The 22688-nt window shown below is 42.2% G+C and overlaps 1 protein-coding gene across 2 annotated transcripts in view; it reads right to left on the bottom strand.

Annotated features, from left to right (window-relative positions):
* The window catches only part of tsc22d2 (TSC22 domain family 2), a 32693-nt gene extending 14552 nt beyond the window's left edge, over positions 1 to 18141 (bottom strand). The window contains exon 1 of one of the 2 annotated variants that reach the window (XM_031758136.2): positions 15856 to 18141. In XM_031758136.2, the coding sequence (XP_031613996.1) occupies positions 15856 to 17402 (1547 nt within the window). In that variant the 5' untranslated portion in view covers positions 17403 to 18141. The remainder of the gene's footprint in view (positions 1 to 15855) is intronic. The other variant, XM_031758138.2, reaches the window with a different exon arrangement.
* Positions 18142 to 22688: the final 4547 nt, after the last annotated feature.

A 22688-nucleotide genomic window follows, 5' to 3' on the forward strand; every position in this document is an offset into this window, starting at 1 on the left:
GGAAAAAAAGAAAGTAAAAGCATGAGTGAAAAAACAGAAATATGCATAGTGAGGAAGTAGAGCAAGATCCTGAACCACAATGAGGTAAAACTGAGGAGAGAAACATTTTTCAGTCATCCAAGTGACTTCTTCAGTCTCAGCTGACTGCAGTTTCTCCACCTTATAAACAGTACGTTTGCATAATGACTGAAACTAGAACCACTGATTAACAAAGGGCTGTGAGATCAGTTTCATGATCATTAATTTGCAAATTGTCATGACCATTGATCAATGACCACGAGTACTATTCACAGAGAATTGGGGAATGGCTGCAATCACATGATTGTAAGGTGGTGACAGATTAGGTCCCCTCCTCAATTCAGAGATGGTCTTTCCCTTTTTGGGTTTGAGTAGTGAGTCAAGGAGGCTAAATGTAAGTCTGCAGGGTACTGAGGTGAAAAACAAGAATCATGTCATTTGTATGAACAGCCAACTTAAAGCTTTGACATGTCCACTCCAAACTTTGTGGCTCATTTCCCCAGACATGGATTAAGCATAGTCTTAGACTGAAACTTGTTTCCATTGGAGATCATTGAATGTTTTTGTAGTTGAGGACTAGCTTTAATCCATGTCTGAGAAACTGTCTGACTATAATCAGCACTATTTATAAAAAAAAAAAAAAAAAAAATTAAAATCCCCTGGACAGACGAGACTTCAAATTGGAAGGAAAAAAAAAATTAATGTAAGGTTCGTGTTGGTTATTATGCCACGTCTGCATCTTCAATAATAAACTTTCTATGGAGCCTCCTCCTACAGTGTCTGCAGGGGTGGTCGACCAAAATCACAAACTACACAGTTTAAATATATACAACACCCTGGAGGACCTAAAAACAAAATCAGGCGTGGCTTAGGAATTCAGTTCCAAAACTAGAAGAGTGGGGTTAACCATCCACTACTGTATACTGTACTGGTGACTGTCGAGCCTGATCTACCACTGACTTTTCATATGCGAACCCTTGATAGATTTATATGTGCCACTCCCAGCCAACAGCAGCTCAGTATACCGAAGTTTTCTGCATCTCTGCTTCGGTATTTAGACACTGTCAGTTTATAGAGCTCCCAAACAACACACTTCATGACAGCAACTGTCACATCAACTATGACAGAGCCAAAATACCTGGTTTTATTGGGATGGGGAAAATTTTGCATGCAAAATGAGCTCATCGTATGAAAGAAGAGAGCCGCCAGGTATGAAGAGAAGATGAGTGAAGGGGAATCATTCAAAAATCAAGGAAGTAGAGAAAGAGGGGAAAAATAAGGGGGAAAGAAGCAGTTATTAGGAAATATGGAACCACTGTGTCACCACACACCTCTCAGCATTACCCTGAGCAAAAGGTTGGTTTCTCATAGCACACACTATATTACAGTGCACAGGATTATAGAGACTTTGTTTGCCTTTGCAATCACTCTGTGTTTTAGATTTCATTTGAAGGAAATAGACTTTGTTTTCTTTTAAAGTGGGCAGAAGGCTAGCAAGCTACGTTTGAGGTCCTCTCTCTCAGTAAAGCAGGTCTACTTTAGACTACTTGGCACTCGCCTTTGTGGGAGAAAGAGCAAGTAAAAGTGAAAGAAAACGTACACCAGTTACAAGGCTCCGCACTGTCAGCAACTGGTAGGAGATGTGTGCGAACATAGGACTTCTGTTCCCCCTAAAAAGGAACAATAGCAAAGAAGCGCAGGTGAGGTAGATATGGTAGTCAGGAGCCTCACCCACAGGTAATCTAGCTCAGAGATGAGACACCAAAGCAAAAGTTTGTCATAATTTAAGTTTGTGACAGTTTAAAAGGAGCCTTTATCACAAAATAGAGGAAGCACCAAGACTGAACACCACCAATGGCAACATGTGTATATACTGGTATATTAATCCAATCTGTGTCAAACATTTTATTTGTTTCTCTGGGATTTCTCCCTGATGCCGAAAACTAAAATATCAATTATTGTTCTCCTACTTTTTCAAACTCAGTTTAATTTCATATTTCATGTTTACTTAGATGTTGTGAAAGCCGCGTTGCATCCCTGACTGAAGCCTCACAGTGGAGCAGAGCATATTAGGAGCTTAAGAAACTGAAAAATTGTGCAATTATTGGATGAGAATATAAAGCTGTCCATTTTTAAATTTGCCACAGTGCCTCCAGCAAAGTGTAAAATGTTGTTTTATTGCTTTACATAAAGAATTTGCCATTTTATTTATTAGACATGCACATTAGAGGTAGGGGTTGGCGGTATAAACGGTATACGGTAGAAACGATACGAATTTGGCCAACAGTAGAGATTTTGACTATACCGCTCAACCATGATGGCGCATGTTGATGGTGTCATCAAGCTGCGCCTGTTTTGGTTTAAAGCATCACAGCGGCTGCAAGCAATATCATCTGCAAATTATGCTGGGCGACAGTACTAGCGAAGAGACGAAGCACTTTTGGAATATGGCCCGGTGGCGCCAGTGTCCGGCAGCCTCGCCTCTGTCAGTGCGCCCCAGGGTGGCTGTGGCTACAACGTAGCTTGCCATCACCAGTGTGTGAATGTGTGCGTGAATGGGTGAATGACTGGATATGTAAAGTGCTTTGGGGTCCTTAGGGACCAGAAAGGCGCTATATAAATACAGGCCATTTACCATTTACTATATGGGAAAAGCCAAAAACTGCGCTTCCTCCACTTCCGTACCATTGATTCATTAATATTGAATTCTCTCGCAGCTGCTCGATTCCCATGTTGTTGCACTATATTAATGACTAACCTCATATTGTGGATGGATTATCTCAGTTGTTCTCCTGACTGAAGTTTTGCTCCGTTTACAGCATCCTGCCATGCGACTGCATTTGTCCGTAACCACCAGAACTTTTAGCGATTGGAAAAAAGTTATCGTGAATATATCACGATATATATCGTTACTGCACATGCTTCAAATTATACCGCGATATGGATTTTAGGCTATATCGCCCAGCCTAGTTAGAGGCATTGAATCATTACCGAGATTTACATTTGTCGTTTCCTCTTAGTTTTGGTTTGCCGTTGTCGCCATCATGAATGGTTCAGTTTTCTTTCAATCTGTTGTGCACTTCAATTTTTGCAGGCTGCTGACTGATACAGAGTACGGTGTTGGTTCGGGGCAGAGGTGACATCACAGTTTGTGTGTGCGACAACCAAAAAAAAAACAACCAAAGCGGTGACCATAGACAAGACTACATTTTGCCCCCAAGAAGCCAGCTAAACATTAACAGGTACTTTTGGTATAAGTGATGCAGTTCACTGTTAACATCACAGCACTGCTGCACAAGAAACAAAGACTACTTGCAGCTTTATTCTCTTAACCTTAAAGAATCTTCTTGTGCTTGAAGTCACAGTCACACATGCAGAGTGGATACATGTTGAAGCTGTCGCTGAGCTGCATTTGACAAGTAAACTGAAAGTTAATGTGAGGAACTGAAGCTGTTATTAGTCATGTGAGTGACCAAGGTAATAGTGAATCGCTCTGGTGTATCAAAAAGGAGTTTTCTATGAATAAGTCACTTTTGGCTTTACGAAACATAGTTCACAATTTATCTTTTGGCAATTGTCAGAATAATTAAAAAATTAATGACGTTTTTGTACTTCACCTGCTGCCACTAGCATTGCTGCTGAGCTGCTGAAGGTGAATATTAAAGAGCACTGAAAACAGCTTCTTGCCCATTTGACCTTCAGCTGCTGGGGACATCGGTTAGAAAACATGAAGAGACTCTTGCGCAGCCTTAAGGCATCAATTTAGAAGTCACTTATCACAAGTGCACATGACTGCACTTGATCTTAATCTGACTCTCTGTCGATCAGAGTTACAGTTTACTCATTGTTCCTGCATTAGCTGTTGTGAAAAGCCATAGAATGCCTCCAGCTCGAGCCACTGTTTGCATGACTCCTCGAAGAGTATCACAGTCCCTGAGATTTAAGGAGAGGTAATTTCTGATCCATGCTGTCAAAGTACAGGTTGTCCTGGATTTATTTACCTGACTCAAAACAGTGAACGAAAATGACGAACTTAATCAGGTCACAGAAACACCAATTGACTGCTGCCAGGTGGGAAAAATAAAACGTATACTTCACCTTTCCTCTTACATTTTACATAAACCTAGGCAAGCAGTAAAGAAAGAATGATGTATCCATTTTATAATACAATAAAAATGTCATTATTTTAGGTTTTCTCTCAACTTCTTGGAGCAGGAACACCTTATGTCCCATTGTACTGTCAGGTACACTGAACAATAGCACCATCAACGGTCTACTGCAATAAAGAAAATAGAAAATACTCTACAAAAAGATTACACAAAAAAAAAAAAAAAAATATGCCTCCTGTTGGCTGTGCAGTCTGACATAAAGTCACCATACTGTCACATCTGAGAGACTGTTCCCTGGTCTCATGATGTATGCTTGACAAGGGATTTAACAGCCGGTGCTTTTGTCAATAAAGGAGGGTCGCTGTCACAGCCATTCATCACATGTGGAAAAAAGGACCTGCCAAATCAAACACGCAAGAACCATTTGGAGCAGTAACCACCATTTATGACTTAGATACTTTGGTAATGATAACATTCTGAGAACAGTATACATTATGTGTTCTGCTAACTTCAATGACATAATCATAATCTCTGGTGTGACAGGAAAACATGAATGGCTCGTAATTTTTTTTTATTAATGTATTTTTTTCTCAAATAACTTTTTAAAAAATACAAATTTATGGGCCAAAACTAGACTCTATAAACCTAACTTGAGATTCAAAACTGGGTTTTGAAATGCTGCTTGTTTTTCTTTGAGCCCACTCTGCAGCGCCATCTTCCCGTTTATGGTCACCAAAAACTAAATTTGTGTGGGTGTGACCTGACGGTGGGCCGAATATACTGGAAACTGGACGGTGGACTGAGCAGTTGGATGAATTTTTCCTCATAACACGGTGAGCGCAAGCGCCTCATCGGCCAACGGGGACGTAACCCTTTGCATGGGGTCAAGCCCGTGGCCGTAGCCGACAAAATCCCAACAGTGACGGCGCAACCCCGCCCACTCTCCTATGGGAGGCTACAGAAGGCAAGAAATAAAAGAGAGGTTTGTTGGGGCATCTGTGGCTCAACTTAGAAAAACCTCAATAAACAACATCACAGCTCAGGCTTTAGCAATGTTAAAACAGGCAGCAACACACCTCAGCCAAGCAAACATGTAAAAGTCAGAGAAAAGCTAGTGAAAATATGTCACGCTGATATGAGCATTCTCGTAAGCACTGGGTGTTAATTTCTGCTCGAGTTACACATAATTGTTACCATGAGCACCGATGAGTCAGTCTAATTCACAATCTGCGGTGGCTTATTCAGTTGGGTGGCAACCGATAGCTTCAGCCTGGAGCTACAAAGCCACCATTTCTGCTCAATTTCACTTTGCTGCGTTCGTGTTCACTGACTTTGCCGGTTAAATAAAGTGTAGAATCGGTTCCTGAAGCGTGACACTGGCCTACTGAACTCTGCCACACTGGCCGTCAGCTCTGTTTCTGTCTCGACTCGTCAGCTGTTCTGTACCAACAGTGGCCTGTCACTCACACGTAGCTCTGAGGTCAAGCAGGAAAGCAGGACGACTCAGGGAGCACTGCTATCTGACAAGAAGCATGAAGGACATGTACTGCAGGGAGGGCACATGTGATAAGCTTTACAAAATGAATTGATTCAAGATGGTAATACACAATCATACACTAAACCCCAACAGTGGAGGCGTTGGGGTTTAGTGACTATAAAAGCTGGGTTGGGAGCAGTTGACTCCCTTTATTGTTTCCCTAAATAAATAATAAATAACTCACACACAGCAACTTCCAATGCAAGTGCAGCTGCTTTGATTTAAGGCCTTTTCTTCAAGACCGTCCCAGCTGTCTGTGCATTCATACCCTCGTGCAGATGAAGCAGTAGCAGATTCCTGTGACAAATCACAGCCAACTCCTTTAAAATACCACACACTGGGTGTGTCTCATGGGCATTTCACTTACTGCCCTGAGATAAACTCAACCTGATATAGATCTTTATCTGCTACAGGGAGTGTACAATGCAAAGGTTCATTTTACTTCTTTGCAATGGTGTCAAATATAGTGCAAAGTTATCATGTTTGTTAGTGAAAAGTCAGTTACATTAAAATGCACTTTTGCAATTCACAATGCCTGGCAAGCTGGATGAAAAAAACCCGACTTAATTGTTGCAGACTGCACTGCAACACAGAGAGCTTTCAGATCACCCCTGCCACTGTGCCAATGCTCATTATAAGCTACTTTTTCAGACTGCAGAGAGCAGGATCTATCAAACAACTACCCTTCAGTGCTTCTCGCGGTCTCTCGCAGTGACTAGTTCAGCGATAAAATCCCAACGCACTACCCTTCCTGGCCTTAACTGCTGCCTTGCTTCATGTGGTACACTCTACTGACAACACGGGAAGTGGTAGCTGAATATTTTCCATTGTTTGGTACTGAGTTTTTCTGGCTGACCTCGCTCTGAGGCTAGAGCAAGGGGGGTGGCAAAGTGATGAATTGGATGAGTGGTGCACAGAAAACTGCTTTTTTAAAGGATGATTAGCCCTTAAGTGCAGAAACTATAAATATGGATTCTTAAAGTGCAGCACTGTGTCAGCTGTGTTCATGTTTCGCAGCTCTGCAGCAGCTGATAAGAATGTGGGTGAAATATTTTAACATGTTAAACATAGAGGCTGACTCAGACGTAAAGTAGAAAGGCACAATGGTGTGAAAGTTCAGAAGGAACCAGTCATCCCATCTCACCACGGTGATGTCCAAGAGGTCAACTTGTCTCACAATGATTGTTTTTCAAAAAAAAAAGAAAGAAAAAAAAGACTAAAAGTATTAGTGCTAGCAATTCAAGAGTATAAAAAGGGAAAAAAAAAACAATATGGGCGTAATTAGTGCTTCTACAAATTTCTGCATTTTTTTCCCCCCTGAAGAAATCAAGTCTGATTCATAAGATGATGATGCAACAGGTTCAACAAAGCGTTATGAAAAGAATAAATATTTCATTGAGTTACACCCGCAGATATTTGAAGATAATTAGAGGAAGTTATTTGTTAGAAGCCGGGATATAAATCATATAAATCTGCACAGTCTCACTAAGTGAAGACACCGAGTTTAGGCACTTATGACAAATCCATCCTGATGTAGTGATAAGCCAAGGTGCCATCTGTTCAGATGTTGGTTTGAATGAGCGACAGTATGGTTATCAGACTACCCAGCCACAATGACTCACGTCCGTTTCCTATCAGAAGTCTGCTCATTGTAAGACATCAGAGAAGTTGTTTCGGTGTTGGGGGCAAACTTAAACTGCGGCATAATGCAGACAAGAGGAGACACTCGAGACAAACTCAACTTGAGAAAAGGAAAAGGAGGAAGACGGCAGAGGAAGCGGGCCACTGAATATGAAAGTGCACAACAAAGTATGAAAGGAAACGGAAGTTCTTACAGAATTTGCACGTTTCTCAGCTGATGACAGAAATGGATATAAGATTCATCTTGCAAAAGAAATATGATCTCGGCTGACCTTTCAAGCAGGTTGTGCTCGTCTTCCTTACTTGTAGAAAACTTGTGACTAAATTATTCAAAACTGAGTGCAGGGCTGCACCCACATAACCTGATTAAACCGCGTTTTTGAGGGGGGGGAAAAAATGCAAAAAAAAATAAAGGAAGCCACTGTAACGTCTTTTATTTTCTATGCCAAAACTGTCCAGGTCAAATGAGGTGCAGATTTTAAACTGATTTGTCTAACTGCATAGCTACACACTCAAGATACCTCAGTGGGAAGAAGATAGACTTAAGGAGAGGGAAAAAAAAATTGGCAGTGATTGGTTATTGAAGAGGACAATCACGGAGGCAGCCAAACATGAGCACCGTCCTGAAGTCTGAACTTCACTCTTTCAGTCAGTCCCACGCTGCCATACTGCAACACACACAGAGAAGGAGGACCAGAAAACAGTGAAGAGTCACACTAAACCCACCCAGACTAAACCCACTGAAAGCAGGCGAGAGCTCTGAGAGGATGGATGACTCAAATGCAGCTGCCTGCCATGCTTTCCACACATCCTCATTACTCACTATGTAGACATCTTGGGCTCTGCGGGGCCCGAGGCACTAAAACCTCGTTGTTCAACCATTGCTTCTCTCTCTGAGAAGACTGAATGGCTCGACACACAGCTCTGCATTTTCTAAAGCAACTGGTTGTTGCTGAGCAGAAGACTTTTATATCCCACAGACTTGCAGCCGACTTGCTTCTATTCGTGAACAGCTCTGATCTGCGGTCAGCCTTGAAAGCCTTGAACCACAAAAAGACATTATCCCAGAACTGCTGAATCACCTCTCCACTGCATTAACCCCAAATTATTTGAATGTTCTCGTTCTTCCTGCCCTTCCCCATTACAAGTTCCTTCTCCTTCTGCCCTCTTTTGATTTATCATTTCTCATTTTAAGCATTTTTTTTTTTAGAAGTAATCAAAAGGAGGATAAAGTGAAACTTGGTTGTGTGACCAGTTCTGCCCAGTTGCCTTAAAATCGTGCCATCTGACACTTGCAAAGAAACAGTCCACGAATAAACTTTGACAAGCTTTTCTCTCTTTCACTTCCTGTATTTTGTATCAGAATATCTTACTTTATCTCCATCTGTTGGGTTACGGTAAAGTCGGAAATAAGTAAGGTGACTTCTGAGGAAGAAGACTCTGAAGCGCCACAGTCGTCAAAAAGGGTACCGTTTTAAACATGCAAAAGTGCCCTAATGGTCACCGAGTTGCATGCGATTTTGGTCTGAACCGGTCAGTGAAAGTTTCCATTGAGTGAAAAAATGACTTTCTTGGCCCTTAGCCTAAATTCACTTCCTAAAACTGAAAGCACTAGCAGTCGCAAAGAGAAAAAAACAAAACAAAACTACATTTAGACTTTAAATAAAGAAACCTCAAGAAAACAAACCATGATACAGTTTCCTGGTAATCACAGAGACCGCTGGTAAGCATTTTATCATCTGCTACATAACAATTGTACACGTGAAAAGCTTTTCACTGACAGGGTTTGATCAGCACATCAAATGCTGTTGCACTAATAAGTTGACAGGTGAAAAGTCCACATGATATCCACCTGCATCGATGTGCAAATAGCACGTGTAATAACAGGTAAATTCACAGCCAGCAACAGGTCAGCCAACCAACCAACGCATTACTAAGCAGACATGCAACGATCCAGCATATTCCAATCCAATCCAATACCTTGGGTGTGGGCATCTACAGATACCAATCCGATACCAGTTTTAAATTAATAAGCCGTAATCCTAACTGTGAGGATTGTGTGAATTAAATGAAAATTGTTTTAAAATGAACAGAAGCAATTAATCTAATTTATTTACTTTTCCTTCTCATAGGCTTTTTGCATGGGAGCTGCCAAACAGCTGGAGTAAAATGTCATTTAATCAAATCGGGGAGAATTCGTTATGTTACTAAAAACTTCCCAACAAGTGTTAAACCAAATATATAAACCAAATATAATATATAAACCAAATATAATTATATAATTCTTCTGACCAAATACACCAAGGTTAAACAAGCATCGAGAGAAAGCATCGCTGTGGTCAAGTCTTTATGATCATGTCGATTCGCTTTCAGTGTTTGTAGCTAAGAAAAACACTTAAGCGAAAACACGAACAGAAGGTGTGAGTGTTGCAGGTGTGAAATATCTCCAACCTGCAGCCACATCGCTAAGCTTAGTTTTGCTGCTAGCAGCTCAGCTATCGCACGGTCAACACACAACACTACAGAACTGAATGGATCAAACCATGGATCAGTTCATTGTTGCCAACATTCAATCCAGCTTTTTTGGGTGAGTATCAGGCTGCACCAGTGTACGTCTTCCACATGTAGTTTTTCCTTCACTTGTGGGTTTGCTCCTTCTTCTTACAGCATGATAAGGCTAGACTTTAACACGTGTAGCCATATGCTCCCCCTCACTGCCTCTGTACATCCACTGTCAACAGTTCCCAAATAAAACAAAACAAAACAAATAACACTGCGTTTTCAGAATTTAGGTATCAAATGGTACAGCAGAAGTATTGCTTCCGGTGACATCGGTAACATGGACTGGAACATTACACATCAGTCACATGTAGGAAGTACAAACTGGTAACGTGGACCTGTCAACAGCTAGTCCCTACGCTGGGAGGCCATTCTTTGAAAAGAGCTGAAGCATAACTGTCATCCTGTAACCACTCAGTCGAACCTGTTTTATACTCAGATTTGAAAAAACACCATCAGTTTACAGACATTGTCCTCATTCCTGGAACGTACTCTGGCTGATTTAATTGCTTTGCTTCCAGCACAAACTGAGTTAGCTACAGTGGCCCGCCAGGCTCTTGGTTGTTTACTTGCTTTGGCAAACCCGTCCTAATTGGAAGTGATCCCCTGACCACATCTTGCTGAGATAACAGGGTGGGTCCTGCTATGCGAACTTTTTCAGCCACTTTACCTCACACCGCTGACCTCTGTGAGTCTTTAAAAAAAACCAAAACTATGAACAAAATCTTAAAATCAATTTACTGTGCCATCAAATAAAGAGGGCCATTTTTGGCAAAACTAGTGAAACCAGTAATCAGCACTGTAAGGGTAGTTTGAGGAGGCACGATTAAAAGCCAGATTTGGTCGGTTATTAAGCATGTAAAAAATGCTGGTGATTGCTCAACCCCTAAACTTCCACCACAAATTTAAAGCAGAGGGAAGCCCAAGTATGACCTGAGGCTTCTGATGAAAGAACAGCACTGTTATTTAATTAAACCAGAAAAGGCAGTTATGGCAAACAAAAAAAAACTGCATCAGCAGTTTAGAAACAGACAGTGTGTTACCAGCTCGGTTTCAGGAGACAGAGCTGGCATGTTAGACGGAGACAGACAGGAGGGCAGGCTGAGCGGTCTCGCCCAAAAACAGAGCTGTTGCAGACCCGCTCGCTCAGTCTCCAGCCCGGGGCATCCCACAATCACAGCCATTCAGCAGTCCTGGAATATGTCCCCTGGAAGTTCAGGCAGGTCAGCTATCTGTGGAAAATAGCTGCTGCCTTGTCTCCAAACACTATAGAAACCAAACCAACCCACACACACACCATCCCAAACCTGCCTGTCCATCCCACACTGTTCTCAATCTTTTCCAACTGGAAGAAGTCAAAGGGGTAAGGCACTACAACACATGCACATTCAGACTGCCAAAATTGAAAGTAGACATGCTTTCTTAAGGAAAAATAATGGTCAAAAGTTACAAATATATGATAGGCATGGAAGAGAGAAGCTGTGGAAAAGGTGGCTTAACTATTCTTCTTTAGATGAGATCCAAAACAACTCATTTGTAACAAAATAGTCAGCTGAGAACCATTGCAGGCTAAGCGTTGAGCTACTCGCTAAGCTCTTACTCAGCTTTAAGTCAATCCACTGTTAACACATTCTTGTTGGCAGCTGCTTTAAAGAATGCCATCTGCATTAAATGTTGCCCCCCTTCCAGTAAAATGACTCTCCACTAACTGAGTATCACTTTTCCCCTAAAATGCTGGAGGAGTGCAACTCCTCTGGAGGTAGACCAATCACAGTTTCCACTAAAACTGAACTCACTGTGCGTCTGACCTTTCACAAAGCTTTGTGTGACATTTAATGTGAATGAGGAGAAATTCACAGTGTAATATTTGAGTTTCCGCAACTTTATGGTGATGACATTAGTGGACTGTCGGGGAAGTTGAGAAAGTCTGGCAGCTGTCTTGCCTTCTTTTGGTTGGCACATGTAGATCAGCTTGCTTTGCAGATAAGAGCGGCAGTCTTTTAATCTGGCGGAAACCTAAAGTTTATAAACCAAAGAGTGTGATTATATGGTAGCTGTTTCAAACACGCAGAATGACCGGAAAATTCCCTTCACTTGGGTTACTGCAGTTCATATTCTTCGCATACAACTCCGTGTGCAGCTCTCAAGTATGAAGGTGCTTATATGCACAAAGGTGAGGAAAGGTAAACACGAGCCATTTCCACATGTAAACCTCTGACAGCGTCATGACAATCAGTTTAAGGCACTGCCCTCTCTGTCATGTACCACATGATGGCAGATTCTGCAGATCGGACGGGTTCTCACTACAGAAACGTTCTTTCATGTTGTTGGTGAGGGTAGGTGTCTGAACAGAACGTGTCAGACACATGACACCGCCTCTCTTCCCTTTTTTTTTTTTTTTTTTTTTATATATATAAACATGGACTGTGGGTCTGTTGAGGTAAAGACTGATTCGGACGTGCGCTTTCTCGCCACCAATCTGCTTCTGTAAATGTCTCAAAGCCATATAATCTACATGATCACCACCCATACAAGATAATCACTTGCAACAATATACAGAAGCTGTAATTAATCTTTCATTTTCACCAATTTGGAAGCTTCATCTCAGCCAAACCTACATTTTAGCACAGAAAGTGAGTCAAAACAGTCTTTCAAAAATACAAACAGGACCTGCCTGAACTGTCTCAAGAAAAATGGCAATCAACGTTATCGGACAGGGAAAGGTGGACGCTGTGCAGGAGCAGCTGAGAAAAGTCAAATGTAAGGAAAAAGGCTCTAGTAAGAAGTGGCGGGCATGGGGCAAAGTGCCGGGATATAAATAAACCAGGAGTAGTATTTATTAGTAATAACACGTGAGAACAGAAGGCATTTTTAAAGCATAATCACACAACCTACAGGTACTCCGAATGAGCAAAACCCCCTCGGCATAATCAATCTGATTTATATTCAGTTCCTGAAAATGAAACAACAAAATGGCAAACAGTCTCAGAATTAGCTGCAGACTGCTTTTTATCCCGTTGCATAATTAAGCCTCCACTACTGGGCCGCTTGAAACAATGTCATCAATTACACATTATTAATTAACATTCCTAACTGAGGCGTTACAACAGGGGGTGGTCTCTCCTGGGAGAGTCGAGAGCCAACTGCTCCAACTGATGGAAATCGATTTGTCCCGGGGCAGCTTCATCACTTTATTTGGCGAAGAGCGCCGAGCATAGACACTAACCATTCCAAGCTGGAGGAAAATCATTGTCATCTCACAACTCCACCCCCACAATGCTTTGTTCCACTTTTTGTGATGCACTCTAATTCAAAACAGAACAATGAAACTTGGAACAGATTCCTCAGCGAGACAGCGGTCGTTCACCCAACGGGAAGAGAACAAGCTGGGGTGTGTTTCATTAAAAACTTTTCTTTTTTTACAATCCATTTCTATCTGAGACTTGCAAGAGTTATGGGTTACATGACATTTTAAGAGATGTGCATAAAAATGATGCCACCGGCAGCCCGACTCGTTTTTCCCGACAACCTCTCCTCACAAAAGGTTTTGAGATCTGTGAAAACTGAACACGTGAAACAGATAAAATTTGATATTTGTTTCATAAATCGCAACAAGCACTTACAGCCACAAGCAGCAACAAAGGAGGAAAAGTCAAAAACTGAAGTACTGACATATGAACTTTAACCAAAAGGTCAACATCTACTCTGTATGCTTGTAACAGGGCACAGCATCTCTTACAGTTTCAGGTCAGACCTCGGGGGAGGAAAAAAGCTTTTAAACAACATTTCTAAGGATCAGAAAGCATCAGCCTATGTAGCCGAATGAACTCAACTAGTTTGTCATCAATTCAATATGCCCCATGTCAATTGCAGGACTGAGAATCTTTGAACTGGTATTTTAACCAAACTTATAGAGCCTGGGGTTAGAGGGGCGGCATTTGATGTTAGATCAATGTAGCACTATCCACAGAGCTGTAATGCTAATTGTGATGGTGGGGCTTTGCACACATATGCACACAGACAGTGGCTGAAACAGGAGACACCTGTGGGCTCTGTTGCACATTAAAAAACTGCCTATACCAGCAGTAAAGCATCAGCTACTTTTGTAAAAGTAATAATGTTACATCCAGGTGCTTAGTCTCAGCAAGCCTTTGGACACGCAATACAGCTTATTCTTCAAAAACATCCAAATCATCCACCCATTTTCTTAACTGAATATCCGATACAGTAGTGTGCAGACGGCTGGAGTCTAGCCCAGCTGTCATAGGGGGAAGAGTAAATCCTTGACAGGTTGCTGGAGCATCACTGGGACACCTACAGCCAATTCAGAATCAATAAATAGAACAGCATGTCTTTGAAATTTAGTAGGAAGCTAGAAAAGCTGGAAAAATGCCACACAAACACACCGAGAACATGCAAACGCCACACATTCCTTGTTGTGTACGGGCTGCTTGGGACAGTTGATGGCTGTGATTGTGGCTAGTGGCTATGTCACCACACAGTACTGCTACAATGCCACAGAGAAGAGAGAGTGTACACAAAAGACAATATATCAGAATATCATGAGTCAAGATTAAATGAGTCAACACCGAATGAGGTTGATGTTTCAACATTGACAACTCAGAACAGGCCTTGAAGTAGACAGAGCAGAAGGTAGCTATCGTTCAGCTGATGTGGTCAGCTGTGTCACTGCTGACACACAAACAGACAGCTTACGTGCCTACCATCACTTCTACAGGTGTGTGTGATGTAGGTGTGTGTCTCCCGTCTATCCTCCCCACCTCTTCTTGACACGTTCTGTCCTGTTGCCACAATCTACACAATCACTGATGTCACTATCACTCACTCTGCCCCACGCACGTGCACGCGAGTGCCAAGAAATCGATACTGTATGATCACGCACACGCACGCTGCCATCCGCTCATTATTAAGCCTTGCTTAATGCTGCTAAGACAAAAAGTTTCCAGCAAATATGATTTGCTTCGTCAGTATCTGGACTAAAGGCAATAAAAATCAGGACTCATCTCCTCAAACACACACACACACCCCCCCTTCTGCTCTAACTATGTCATGCACAATAAGCACACTAATAAACACAGACCAACACAAATACAGGACAGAGTATGCACGTGTGTGTGTGTGTGTGTGTGTGTGTGTGTGTGTGTGTGTGTGTGTGTGTGTGTGTGTGTGTGTGGACACCATCTAGGTTATTCTTGGCTCAGACATCACCTCTCCAGCAGCACTGTTCGCTTCGAAAAGAGCAGCAGCATTTCAGTTCAAGGTCTGCAAAGGCCATTCGACAGACCCTAAATTAGACTGCGTGTACATTAGACACCCACTGTGTAGGCAAGTAAGGCGTCTGCATTTACAAGGTTGGGAATACTGGGAAAACTGCCCATGGTGAGTATGCTAACCATCTCTAGACAGAAAGGAGAATTAAAAAAAAAAAAAAAAAAAAAAAGCCACATTTGGGGAGGTGGCTGCAAAACAGCTACTGTCTGTGTTGCAACTTATTCAAGAGCTCGTTATCGTCCCCTCAAAAGCACAGATGCACTCTGTGGCTGAATGGGGGTTTGAGAGATGCTGAAGTGACAAGTAACTATCCAGTGTGGACTGGATCCAGTGTGAGTGCTCCATTATTGTCAAAGACAGAAACTAGCTCCCATCTACGCCTGTTTTTATTTGCCATCTACTCCTCAAATCCAAACTTAGTCAAAAACATAACTCAGAAAAAAAAAATAAAAATACTGCTTTGTGTGAGTACTACCGAACACTTAGTCACAGCATGCTTTATTTGGGCAATGATGAAGAAAGAGGTGTTCTCCACAGTGTTGAGTATGACCACACTGCTGCAGAATGAAACAATGCTTAGTATGAGGGCACACTTCCAGATACAAAGTTGCTAGCTGTAAAAATCTAGCACTAATAGACTTCAAGTAAAAATAAATAAATAAATAAAAATTTATTGTAGGCATTTGTTTACTCTCTTACCTGTCCCCGTCCATATCCATGGTAATATGGATGCCAAACAGGTTGTTGACAGCAGGAGAGGCCAGGTTAGGGCCCTCGCTGAGAGGCTTCACACCATCTTTCTCTGGCACCACACCGGCACTGTGCTGAGGTAGGGCATCAGTATTCGGTCCGTTATCATCTGGCTGGTTACTGAAGACAGGGGGAAGGCCTACTGTGGCTCCTCCGTGAGCTCCCTGGAGCTGGACAAGTCCTCCTGGGTGTCCGGGACTTGGCACACCTGGAGAAGTGTTGGCTATACTGGGCACTGTGGAAGGCACATTATGGCCACCGCTGTGAGAGGTAGTGGTGGTGGAAGGTGCAGGAGCAATGCCTAACCCTCCTGAAGGCTGAGTCTGACTGGCGGCCTGACAGGGGGCTACCATAGATGGTGCGCCACCAGCTTGCAGCGGCAGGCCCTGTGCTGAAGCTGCTTCTCCACCCGGCACCACTGATCCAGGACCAGTAGGGGTCATTACAGGCGGGGACACTTGTCTAGTTGGAGGCCCTACAGCGATGGAAGTCACAGGAAGGTTCTGAGCGCTCGAGCCAAAGTGGGGCTGATGAGTTGAGTAAGGAAACTGCTGGGCCTGTGGGGCAGCAGGCATGGGAGTATTCTGCTGCATTGTAGATTGGTGCACACCATTGAAGCTGTTAGAGGGGAAGGTCTGGGCAGCTACAGGCGACATATTAACCTGAGCCTGGTGTGGTTGCTGTGATGATGAAGTTGTGTACCCCGTGGGTTGGAAGGCACTTGCTCCGCTTCCTATCTGAGAAGCCAAGCTGTAGCCTTGCTGCCAAGACTCTGAAGGGTGTGGGTGGGCGGGGTTCCCAACAGAGGCAGAGTAGCCGCTCTCCGTGGTGGTGTCCAAAGTCTGAGAACTGCTAATGAAGACAGAATTACCAGTGGCTCCTAATCCACTGTCCCGGTCTAAACTGTGGTCATGAGTCACAGTGGACTTTATACTGTCACTCCGATTAATAGTTGAATCTGAATCTCTCTCATAGTACTCAGTGCATGTCCACCTGCCCCGTCTGAAGGGCTCTCCAGTACCATGGTCAAGTTTGATGACTCTGAAACGGGAAGTAAAGTTGGTGCTCACGGGAGCTGTCTGAGCAGCACTGCTAGATACAGTGGAACCAGGGACCGCACTGGTGGCTGAGCCTGAAACAAAGGGCTGAGCTGTAGCTTGCATGCCCACACTTCCTCCAACACTATGTGGGGTAGCACGCCCAGAGACTATACTGATATTATGAGAGAGCCCCCCATTGACAGGACCCGTGTTAGGCAGATGGCCCTCCTGAGACTCCCCGGCATTGCTTAAGGTTTCCTCGGATGAACTCCTGTCACACACCCCCAGTTCGTCCCGAGAGCCGTCAAATATTTCCGACGACACGTCCTCCGTCCGGGATTCGTCCGGATCGTCCAAGCTCTCGGCGTCGTCAGGGATGGTGCTCGCCGCCACCTGAGCCTGCGTTACACTCGTGATCTGGAAACAACTTTTCTTCTTCGCCTGCATTTTCGACATGTTGACTAACTGCGTCAAGTTCTGTCAGCTTCCAGATGAAACCAAGTGCTGCGCTTACTGCTCTTGCTAAGTGTTCACAGATAAAGGATTTGACACAGACACGTACCGTCACAGTACATTTCCATACCGTTCCTCTTTCTTCTCCCTCCTGTCCGAGCAAAAAAATGTGTTACAACCGAGGCCAGACCCCGACAGGAGTCCCGCAACGTTTCCGCGGTGTCCGGTCGCAGCAGACGGGCCGAAGCTCTTCTCCTTCTCCCGGCCTCTCTCTCCCTCTCACACACTCTCTCATACACATACACACACGGTCGGCCTTCCTTGTGTCCCGGCAGCGGAGTTGTAAACGGGCCCTTGTCAAAGTTCTTGCTGAGCAGCTGCCACCGGTACTTTAGTCTGAGGCGGGCCCGGTCTCTCAGACCACTCTCCTCTCTCGGCTATATATGTACTTCTCAGCAGTTAGCCAAGTTATCTGATGTTAGCGACTTTTCCCTACCTCGGCACCAGCATGTGCGACATCATGATGTAAACAACTCGTCGGCTTGTCAAAAAATAATATATAATCCAGCAGCGTGGGGAGAAAACGTCTCAAAGTCGGCGAAGTTTGCCTCTCGCCGTGGGGACAGCTCACTTTTGGCAGCAGCTACTAGCAACTAGCTGACAGATAACCACTTTACTACGGCGGCTGTGAGCTAACGGGCAGCTAACTCCTGCCCACCGCTCTCCTTACGCGACAAGATGGCAAGCCGAAGTGCATCCTGGGTATGGAGGTCAAACTACTTTTCGGATATCTTAAACATAAATTTCACAAATTAAAGGCATTTTTTTTAATATATCAAATGTTTCAATTTAAGGCTGCCAAAAATTAAAAATTGTTAAATGTATTTTACGTTAAAACCTTTTACATTAAAACCGACTCCGTTCATTGCTGTCGTCAGTTCCGGTTGACGTCACACACGCAGTGGAAGCGGAATGATTCCGCCAGTATTTCGTTACGAGATTGAATTGTTTTGAGGTTTCTTTAGTGTTTTCAAACTGATTTTAAATCCACTTTTGTGTATTGACATGTATTACAGCTTTTCATATTTAACAGCGCCCTTCTAAACCGTCTTAGTTAAAAAAAAAAAAAAAAAAAAAAGCAACAGTACATTTTAGCTGTATGGCTTTAAGATGACCTCTTTTACAAGAATCGGTTTCTATACGGGATTAACGCGTGACACGTGCTTTTGATTCATAGCGAAAATTTTAAAGAGTCATGGCAGTGAGTCATGACGGGTAATTGTTTATGTATAAATCATTTAATTAATCTTAGAGCGCCTGTCATAATCATACAAACCTTGCTTAAGTAACTCAGCTTAATGCTGTGTATTAATATCTGCAACTAAAAGTGACTACAACTTAAAAGTTTAAGATAGATAATATGAGAAGATCTCACATTAGGTTGCTGCTGCTGGAAAACGCTGACATGAAGCTTTTATCGCACAGCCCCAATTCTAAACAAAGTAGAGATGCTATGTAAAATGTAAATAAAAACTCAATGTAACCCTTTCCCAGTCTCAGAAACCACATGATGTTTAAACTGAGACATTTTACTATTTCATAGAAAATATGACCGCATTGTGAATTCGAGGACAGCAAAACATCTCCGAAAATTTGATACAACAAGAAGCTGGAAAAGAAACTGAAATTAAAGAGACACAGCTGGAGGAACATGGTGCAGGTTAGAGTATCTGGCAACATAATATAAAAAAGAGTATCTTACAAATGCAAACTTCATGAATCTGCAAACAACTCCATCCACAAATTTTGGCACAATTTCAGAATAATTTTCTACAGTGTAAAATTGCAAAGACATTGATTGTTTTTACCAAAGCACATAATATCATCAAAAGAGTCTGAGAAAATGGAGAAATTTTTGTGCTCAAGGAACAAGGCTAAAAATCAACATGGGATGCCCATGATCTTCGAGCCCTCTGGCAGCATCATGTGAAAGAGGTGTTATTCTGTCATGGAAATCACTGCACGGGCCCAGGAATCACTGTCTGTGAACACAGTTTGTTATGCCATCCACAAACGCAGGTTAAAGCCCTATCATGCAAAGAAGGAAAACTGTTGAATCAAAATTTCAAATACTTTTTAGAAAACATGGACGTTTCATCCTCCTGAGTAAAGAGAAGAGGGACCATCTGGCTCGTTATTTTATTATTACTCATTTAAAAAGTCTGTGTCTCTGATGGTAGGGGAGTGCATTAGTGCCTATGGCATTGAGAACTCACACACCTGGAAAGGCTACATCAATCCTGAAAGTTTTATACAGGTTTTACAGCAACATATGCTCCAATCCAAGTCCAGCAGCTGGTGTCCTTAGGCTTATGGACTGCTGTTAAAAGGTGATAACGGTGATAAACTTGGCCCCGTCACAACCTTTCTTTTCACTTTTTGCTGCCATCAGATTCAAAATGACCTTATTGTTTCCTTAAAGTTGCACATTTTGGCCGTTTCAACATTGGATGTGTCTTTTTCATTGGATTAATGAGATTTGAAAATGACTGTATTCTGTTTTACATTTTACACACTGTCCTAATTATTTGGGAATTGTGGTTGTAGTTTTTTTTTTTTTAAATACTCATTTACCACCATGAACTTCTAGCTGATAATTACCCGGCACACTCAGTCTTAAAGTTTTATCCCTCACTTAACTCTGTGAGCTCACACATCCTAACAGAAGATACGGGTCCAGATCAGTTATGTCATTTGTCAAAACAATTCATTCCAGCACATCACAGTTGCTGGAATACTGCCAATTGTCATTCCCAGTTTTGTCCATGAGACAGGAAATGATTCACATGGCTCATGGCCAGGTTGACCTTTAATGGGAAATCACATTGCTAGTAGAGGTCAATGTATATGATAGAGTGTTTGTGAGAAACAAATAATTAGGGTTGTAGTTTTTTTTTTCTTTTTTTGCAATAGTCAACATGTGGACATGTGGAAGAATGTACACACGGCTAAGCGGCCCGACGGTAAGATGACTTCATTTATTGTGGACTTTAGGGGGGCCAGGAATCCTGTGATCCCTGTTTCAATCCAGCGGGTCAATGTGGACATTGTGGAGGATTATAAATACCTCCGAGTACACATAAACAATAAACTGGACTGGTCAGAGTCGTCTCTATTTTCTAAGGCGGCTGAGGTCTTTTAACATCTGTTGGACAATGCTCAGGATTTTCTATGAGTCTGTTGTGGTCAGTGCCATCCTCTATCCTCTATGCTGTTGCAGGTTGAGGGTCTCAGATTTAATGTAGTTCAGTGTGTTAATGTTCTTATTGTCTTGGAGTTTCTTTAAGGATTAAAAAGGTATTTTTATTCTGATTCTTGCACACAGGATGTAGCGGCTTTTGCACAATTTCAAACTAATCATTATTTGTTTTCATATAATATCTGCAAAAATGGAGCTCACTCTGTGCAAATATGTCCACACAATATTCTTTTTTTGTTAAATTCAGTGCACACAGGGTTAAGCTGTTTGTCCTCTGAGTTAGAGATTATTCTGTAAATCGTATATATGAGTATATCTGTGGGAAACTTGTTTCACAAGCTTTCAACTGCTTAATTGGGACTAAACTTCAAACAAATGTCCAAATGGAACAAAATCAACATTTATATCTTTTTATTTGTTGAAACTGCCCACATGGTGAAGCCTTTTAATCCTGGTACAAACTCAAACTGTCTAGGTTATCATCCGGCATGACCGGACACGAGGGGCTGCTCCTTCTGTCGGTGCTTTCCAAACATGCCCTTTGTGTCATTCCCATTAGTTTATTCTTGCTGTGTAATTCACATTTTTTCTCAGATTATAATTTTGATTTTCTAAGTTTGATAAAATAAACTGGCTATTAAAAAAACATTCTTAAAAAGTAGCTTTTGTTATAGTAACAGAAAGGCCCATAAACTGGAGGGCATTAACACATGCGGCCTTGAGTGCTCACTCCTCTGGGGACAGAAATATTTTCATTATGGACAGAAGTAAAACCTGCTTAAAAATAGAAGGGGAGGAGGAGCGGGAGGGCGGAGCCCGGTTGTGACACATCTCATATCTGGGTAATGTGTTTGCTGGCCAGGTGATTTCACAATACAAACTTGAATTCATGCAGCCGCAGTGACTCAGACAGCATGAGTGGCTCTATTGCAACTCACAAGATATGAATCCCAAGATGTGAATCACACAGATTTAATGATATGGACTCATAAAGCCTTTGGCAAAATGGGCGGCATGTTGTCTTGTGTATTATCTCAGAGTGTACATATTGTATATGCATGTGTACATATATCGCTTGCACTTCGGATTAGATGGCAAACTGCTCTTTATTATTTGAGTTGTATACTTTTTCAGTGACATTAAACTGAATCTAATCTAGTCTAGTTTTCAACACCATAACCCATTTTTCCCGATTTTATCCACACTAGTAATGACCTCATTCCCTGATATTGACTTATTTCCAATGACCTGATGGTTAGAGGTTATTGCATCAGAAAAAACAAAGGCTTGTGCTCAACTGCTGGACAGTTTGTCACAAGGTCAGTGCATGACACAAGGAAAAATAAATGTGTCATGAAGTTGATTATCTCAGAGGCTTCAGTTGGTTTACAGTAAAGAAGGATTGTTTTTCATGACCTGTCACGGAGGTTACATTTTTCTGCTATTTTTGGTTGTAGCAGTAAGTTGTGAAAGCTTGCAAGGGATCTGAAAAATTGAAACGTGATGACAGGTTACAACACAAGTAAAAGGAGTTTAAAAAAAGAATAAAAAAAACATTACTGAATTTAACTGAATGTAAAAACATTAACATTCAGTTTCATTTATATAGCGGGGGGTCTTCATGGTGGTTTGAACAAAGCTGCAGTTAAATTTCTTCAAATGTCCTCTGTTGGATCTCTTTCCTCTCATTTCCTGTCACTTCTAATTGTGTGAAAGCAGGGGCGATTTTAGCCCAAAATGAATCAAAGCACCCCCAAAGATTTCTTACTTTTTTGACAATATTTGCTGTTTTTGTGACACACTACTAAAAATATAAAAAGCATACAGTACTTGGTTGAGACGTAACATTTCAACAACAAAAGTATAGATTACCCCCACCCTTCCAAAATGGTTTGCTTGCTGCCAGAGATGGTGGCTGAGATGCAGCGGAGCAGAGGTGTGTGTACCTGGCTTAAAACAGGACATATTAGTTGCATTTAACCTTCAGTTACTCTTTATATAGTTAGGTAGGAGTCAGACCATGTTTCATT

This window comes from Oreochromis aureus, linkage group 15 (genome assembly GCF_013358895.1).
Source record: "Oreochromis aureus strain Israel breed Guangdong linkage group 15, ZZ_aureus, whole genome shotgun sequence".
NCBI classification, from domain to species: Eukaryota; Metazoa; Chordata; class Actinopteri; order Cichliformes; family Cichlidae; genus Oreochromis; species Oreochromis aureus.